Below are 7,051 nucleotides of genomic sequence, written 5' to 3' on the forward strand. Positions count from 1 at the left end.
GGAAACGGACACTAAATATAACTGCACCACATATTCCGTAATAATTTGAAATGAAAATACTGTGGAGAGTTTTCTGAACCAGCAGGTCTGAGCATGCAAGTTGCTGCTAAAGCAGGTGGGCTCAGTGCTCTGCTGACCCCTCTGCTCTTCTCTCTGGGGTCATCTTCTGCAGGCCCTGGGAAGCCCGGGGTTCACTGGGCTCAAAACAGACTTTTCCCTTAGTCGCCCGTGTATCAGCTGTCACTTTCAGCGCTGGTTTGGCTTGTGTCCCACCACTGCATTGTGTACTGCTCCCCACGGGGCAAAGAAGCAGAAGAAAAGTATTTCAGAGGAAAGAGAGTGTGTTTAATCACTAGGTAGCTGCCCGTCTTCTCGCGTGGTAATAGCTTCCACGTAGGAACCCCCTCACGTCCTGCAGCTTATGACAGATACAATTCATCCCCTTCACTTCCAGGACACTTCTTCAACATGATTTCAAGACCAAGTCTGTCAAAAGTTGCCTAGTCCTTTGATCACCACCTTTTTTGCTGGGAACAAGTCAGTCTTTAATTTCTCGCAGCCTATGATGCAATGACTCTTTCATTCAGGGAGGATGACAGCAATGCCTTATAATGATAACCTGATCCTGCACATGACTAAACGGAGCATAGCTATCAGCTTCTAGGCTTTCACTGCCTGGCTGCAATAAGTTGCAAGCTTTCATCCCCGAGGGCTGGGAATTAACACATCATAGATTGTGCTACCCAACTATGCCTGTTGTCTTCCCTCTACAGGACTGAGGGATGCCATTGCCATCTCCCTTCAATTAAACTGTTACGAAATTGTCATATGATGGTATTCTTTAAATTTTAAAAAAAAAAAAAATTATGAAGAGATACTGTGTTTGTCAAAACTTCCACGTGTCTTGCAACATTTCCATTGTGGAGATTTTAAGTTCATGTCACGTGGAGCCTGGGTACGCTTCTTAGAGCTACAGTAAGCAGATTGGGGATGACTTTCTCTTGAACTGCTCTTTATGCTATGTCACACTGATATACTGAAGTGCCGGCAGCGGTGGGAGTGCAGTCCTACATCTGTAAAAACAGAGTCACTTAAGCACTTGTACACATGACATACATGTGCTTCGTAAGATCTGACATGTCTGCAGTCACATTCTGTACTTCTGTTCCACCCAGCTTGCCACAAATGCACCTAAATCCTTCATAGCTTTGAAGTCTAGCGGGGAACAGGATGATGTTTCGGTTTGTTTTTTTTTTTTTTACTATGTGCTTTTTCTTTTTCCCTTGAATTGCATAAAGACTGCTCTTTTTGCATGCTTTTCAGTCTTCATTTTAGCTTTAGTGTGAGTAACAAATGAACAGATATTTTATTTGCATTACACACTTCAGCCATAAAGCAGGTCTACAGGGTTTGCTGTTTGGTGCAGGGAGAGCAGGGAAAGCAGCAACCTACTGTTATTCCTGACACATTTACTTTGGGAAGCAAGAGAGGTTTTGCTACCTTTTTATGTAGAAAATGTAAATTGACTCTCCTAAGAGAGCACCCTTCCTAACAAGCAGTGTGGCACAGATAAGTTCAGAGTACTCTCAGTTCACAGACCTCTCAGGAGATGATGGCAGTTCATTCAATATTTTCTTTTCAGTGACAGCTCTGACAGCCAGCTTGCCAGGCTAACGACACCACCCTTTTAGCAGGCTGCACTCATAAAGCAACTGAAGTTTGAAGGAGTTAACAGCTCAGTGTCCGGCTTCTAGAACAGGGCGAGTTTAAGACTTTTTGCTGCAAAATAGCAAAACATGAGTCACTGCTGTTCTGCAGCCAACGGTCCACCAGGGACCAGCATTCTTCATGACCATAGGCTTAACAGATTATAAAATCAACTGGCCTTGCGTTATACTTCCTGGAATGCTAAGCAGAAATTTCATTATTGATGTAGCTCAGGGAAAAACCTGCCCCCTTTTCCCCCGCAACGTTTGACACAAGAATTTCCTAACAACCAGTAATGGAAAAGAAGTAACATTTGACTTTTGAGTACATAGCATCCGCAAGTTCTGGTGTGAGCTCCTGCCCTCTGTGCTGCCTGTTCCACCGGATCCATTGCAGAGTATCAGAATCTCCTCCTTTCTCTCAGGTTCCTTAACTAACTGTTCAACAGAAAAGATGGAGGGATTATTCCTTTGGCAAACATCAACCTGAGAGACCCACAGGCATGCAGTGCTACATCCCTGGCCATAGTCATAGTCCTTATACAGCTGTGGTCAGTGAAAGCCTGTGATGAATGCACTGGACGCAAGGACTTCCACCTAGCAGCAGCTCCTTGGCACGTATATTTGAGGTGTCTGACTCTAGTACCCCAAGTTAGAGTGCCTCAAAGTGGACATCCACCATGGCTCAAGTGCTAAGTAAGAACCACTAAAAATAAATGCGTTCAGAAATTTGAAGTATTAAATGCTGACGAGAACGTGGAAGACTAGAGGATGTCAGAAGTGTCATTTTTCTTTGGTTTGCTTGGAGTTGTAAGGGGATATCTTCATACACCTGCATCCACAGGTGGGAGGCCTCCCTGTAGAAAAGGTCCCTGCGCCCTTTGCTCAGAAAATCTGGCACGGCTCCCTTGAGTCTTTTCAACCACATTCCAAGAGGGAGGAGCTGCTGAAAGCTGCATGTAGAAGCCTAATGACAGGAGCACTGATCCAGGGTGGGGGAGATGTGTCTTCACTACCTTCTAGGCTGAAAGTTACAGAAGGTTGTGGGCAGAAAAAAACGTAAACTCAATGTGTTAAATTGCCAGATGGTTTCTTTGCGGACTCAAGGGATTTCTGCCCCAACTCAATCCAAATGCTGTGCCGCACAGACCTCTCTTGTCCAAAGTTTCTTCTGACTTCAGCGTTCAGTTTTAACCGCAGGCAAGAATTGGTGGGTGGTCCCGGTTCCTGATCTGTCGGTGATAGTATAGCGCTCTTCCTGGTGATAGTATAGCGCTCTTCATCAGCTCTGTCCTACCAGACGAGCGCCTTGCTGCAGAGATCTTCCCTGAAGGGGATGAACTCTACCTGGTTCTACGGCTGGTTCGTGGGTTGCCTGCCCAGGCCTTGAGCCAGGCTGTGCCGGCCACGCGGTCCCTGGGGCTCCAGCGGAGGAACTGACGGACTCTGTCTGCGTCGAGAGGAACGCAAGTCATTGATGGCACTGATGGCGTGAGGTGCTTAACAAAAAGCATCGGACTAATTAGTAACTGAGTAGCAACAGCTATTGCAAAACAATAAATATTTGCTAAGTTACATGTGACCTACATTTCAAAAACTCTTTTCAGTAAAAAGACTGTTTCTCCATGATTCTAGAAGTTCTTGCCAGCTATGAACAGAAGATCTTGCTGGCCAGGCTGTAAGTGAGCTACACTTCTGTGTCTATGCTGCAATTTCTTTTGTCTTTCAGGAAAGGATGTGGCTGACAGATGGTACAGTGAAATAAAAAATTACAGCTTTCAAAACCCAGGTTTTTCTTCCGGGACAGGTAAGTTCAGACTGGGGACTGTTTCTTCCACAACACAGATTTTATTTTAAGAAATTGGCTAGCCAACTTGTTTTGGTATTTTTCAAAAAACTACCTTTATTTCTTAGAAAAAAAAATAGAGGGAAAAAATATTAGAATTTCCTCAAAGTTTTATGTTAGAAATTCACAAAAGGGTAAAGGGAAACTGGGAAATGAGGAAGTAAGCACAATTTGTGGGTTCTTTTAATATTGTATTTTTCCTCGGACTCCAAAGTTTTTAAAAGGCAATGTGTTTTTAAGGGAAATTTATTTGTAGAAAATACTAAATTGGAATCATATAGGTGTCTTACTAAATGTATTGTGTTGTTGTTTACATTGACATGTGTCTTCTTCCAAGTTATATCGCTCCAATCACAGAGATAACTTCAGACAGAATTTGGAGATCAGCCACAGGCCATTGGCTGCATATTGACAATCTGGTGTTGAATGAACATAAGAACATTGTTCCTTGAATAATGCTCAAGCAAGAGATGATAACCCAAGTTTGTTTCAGATGGAGAAAATCATGTTCTTCTTCCATGGGGTCTGTCTATGCATAGAGGGTCCATCCGATGGAGCAGCACAATGCAGGGGCGACTATTACAACTAGGCAGAAGAAGCCACAAACCCAATGTTATTTTGAATAGCTGCACATGCAGACACATGGGGGAGTATGAGATGGTCAAAGCAAATGAATAATTGTCGCTGTCAGAACTGCTATTCGCACTGCAGGGAGTGAAGACCATGACTTCTCTGTTGAATTTTATATCGGATATTCATCAAACTACTTCTTTCACTATTCTCTTACGAGGTATTCTTATTTGGATATAGGACATGGAAATGGGAATAGTAGTGTAGAACCAGATCAGATCAGGCTTTTTCAAGACAAAACACTAGATGTAGTTTTCTTTTCGTGTCCTTAGCTTGTTCTCCTGTTAAAGAAGGAAACAGTTTTGTATTGTTCTTTCTCCCCCCGCCCGCCCATGTTAAAGGGGACGTTACAGGTTTAGTACCTAAAATGAATACTTACGTTTCTCTCTCTACCTTCAGGTCACTTCACAGCAATGGTTTGGAAGAACACAAAAAAGATGGGGGTCGGAAAAGCATCTGCTAGTGATGGCTCAACATTTGTGGTGGCTAGATATGATCCAGCTGGAAATGTAGTAAATCCAGGCTATTATGAAGAAAATGTCCTTCCTCCAAGAAAATAACTTTTTTTTTTTTTAAAAGGTAGTCTTATTGCTTAATGACAAGTGAACCTGGATTTGGACTTAACAGTGTTTGAAATGAAGTACAATTCAATGAAATTTCCTGTTTGATACTGCAGTTCACCTCTCGTTACAGAGGAAGCAATTACGTGTTGCTTCAGTCGATCTGCACATTAGGTCCCCGTTGTTTCTGAGGAGGCTTCAGTTTATTTGAGGATGAAGTATATGCAGCATTTCTGAAGGGTAAAATGTATAAGTTGTTGTTTTTTTAATAGTTTGCATGAACTCTGTGTCAGCATGTGAGTAAGCACATGTTGGATGTCTCTTTTTAAACAAGTAAATTTATAGCTTTCTGCAAACTGAAGTTACCAGCTTGTAATTATATCACATACTCCCAGTTTTCCAGTGTGTTTTAATAACTGTAACTTCTTTGCTCTATCTATACCTCCTGCTACTGCGGGGCCTGCTCTCTGCAGATGGAACATATGCAAAACTTCCCGTATGAAAGGTACATGTGTAAAATGTAGTGTCATTCAGACCTATATCTTTTTATTAAGAGGCTCTCACGGAACACTAAAATGTTGCTAGCGAAATTGTATCTGTCAAGCAAGCTAAAAGTAATGCAGGACCTGAAAGCTACCAAAAATTTTCAAATCTTAGCGTTACCTTTTAGGTGCTAATATTTAAAATCTATTTGAGACGAGTGTATTTCAAGTTGAACCCCCCTTTTCCAGTTTACAGTATGTACATTGTCTTATAATCAAATCGTTTACTTCTGTTACGGGAAAGCAAGATACTGCCTTTTCTCTTAGATACTTAAGCACAAAGGAAGTTTCTTTGATGGAGCACGTTGGATGTTATTTCTCAGTAACTTATTTCCTAGGGAATATCTTCTGCAGGTGTCATGCTACACAGACAATAACATTCCCAAATCATCTCTTGTCTCCTTTAATAATGTCACAGTAAGAGGTATTCCCATGGTCATCATTAAGAGGTGTTTACTCTTTCTTCATATCATTCAACAATAGTAAAAATATTTCATGTACTGGATTCATGCCTTGAAATAATTCAGACTGAATTTCCTTAAAAGCGAGCAAGCAAAAATTTTGAGGACACTTTTTTCTCTTGTGAAAAGTGGATTGGTCCATTTTGGCCAGGTTCATGTACTGTGCTTCAATTTGGGTTTTCTTTTCTTTGTAAATGTTTCTTTTGACTTCTGCTGAGATTCTGTGTGCCAGAATTTGGTTCATGAAGAGTGCCATTACAGAAATACCTATTTTTGTTTACACAGTTGTAATAAACTGCACTGTTACGGCTTGATTATATGTCACTGTGATGCTGTATGTTACAATCTTTTTGCTGTAACCAAGAATTTAACACATATAATGAACATCTGAAAATTAAATATTTTTGAATATGAATTACTCAAGCCTTTGCTGTTACGCGAGTCTTTGTTGCATAATCTTCAAATTTTATTTCCAGGACATTAACATAGGACATTATTACTTTTGCAACATGGAGCAAAAAAAGCAGCAAGTGTTCTAGTCCAGGAAAGAAAGAAGAGACCTTCTAAGAAGTGATAAATCATACCCTTTTTACAAAGGTTGAGCTAACACTTGAATCCAAAGCTGACGAGGCGTACCTCTCCCTCTGTTGAACCCCTGCTTTGTATCACATTTCATTTCTGCTGCTCCCTCTCTCGGTTGACATGTTCTCCGTAAAGAATATCCACTCCACTCCCACTCAGACGTGTCTGTTTCAGTAACTGCAGTCTTGGGGCCTTCCCCTCTTCGACCCTCAGCTGACAAACGTTGCACCTCCAAACAGGCTAATCTTTTACGTGCGGCGCATTATCATCCCTGAGAACAGGACTTTCTAAAAAAAATAGGCTTGCTGCAACTGACATAAAGGTAGAAGCTGATGTTAAATAAATTAATGGCGTTAAAATACTCTGGTTTTTCCTCATGACATTGCTGCTATTGGCCCTATAATTCCTTGAATGGGTGGTGTAAAACTGTATATGTTCTAGTTGAGGGACTCAAGTCAGAATTTTTCTCTGCCGCCGGCTATGTTTTATTTTAATGTCAGAGAGAACTGGGAAGGTAGGTAAAGAGAGGATAGAAAAAAATAAAACATTGTTCTTTTTATTTGAAATGATGGTGGCAAGGGAGCTTCCAGAGCTCTTCAGACAGAGCATTTTGAGGGGGCATGAGAAGTAATCAGACATGGAAGAGGCACAAAGCCACTCAGATAGACCCAATGCACGCTTCAGGCACTCCACAGAGCATCCATGTGGGTAAGTATGATTGTAA

At 41.5% G+C, this 7,051-nt stretch overlaps 1 protein-coding gene across 5 annotated transcripts in view; it reads left to right on the forward strand.

Annotated features, from left to right (window-relative positions):
* Positions 1-6,813, forward strand: part of GLIPR2 (GLI pathogenesis related 2) — a 39,928-nt gene extending 33,115 nt beyond the window's left edge. For 2 of the 5 annotated variants that reach the window (XM_082304874.1, XM_082304873.1), the window contains exons 5-6: positions 3,436-3,513; positions 4,582-6,813. In XM_082304874.1, coding sequence (XP_082161000.1) covers positions 3,436-3,513; positions 4,582-4,742 — 239 coding nt within the window. In that variant the 3' untranslated portion in view covers positions 4,743-6,813. Of the gene's footprint in view, positions 1-3,435; positions 3,514-3,889 lie in introns of all 5 variants that reach the window. The other 3 variants (XM_082304875.1, XM_082304876.1, XM_082304872.1) reach the window with 3 other exon arrangements.
* The last annotated feature ends 238 nt before the right edge of the window (positions 6,814-7,051 follow it).

The sequence above is a fragment of the Platalea leucorodia genome, assembly GCF_965183815.1.
Source record: "Platalea leucorodia genome assembly, chromosome: 1".
Taxonomy (NCBI): Eukaryota; Metazoa; Chordata; class Aves; order Pelecaniformes; family Threskiornithidae; genus Platalea; species Platalea leucorodia.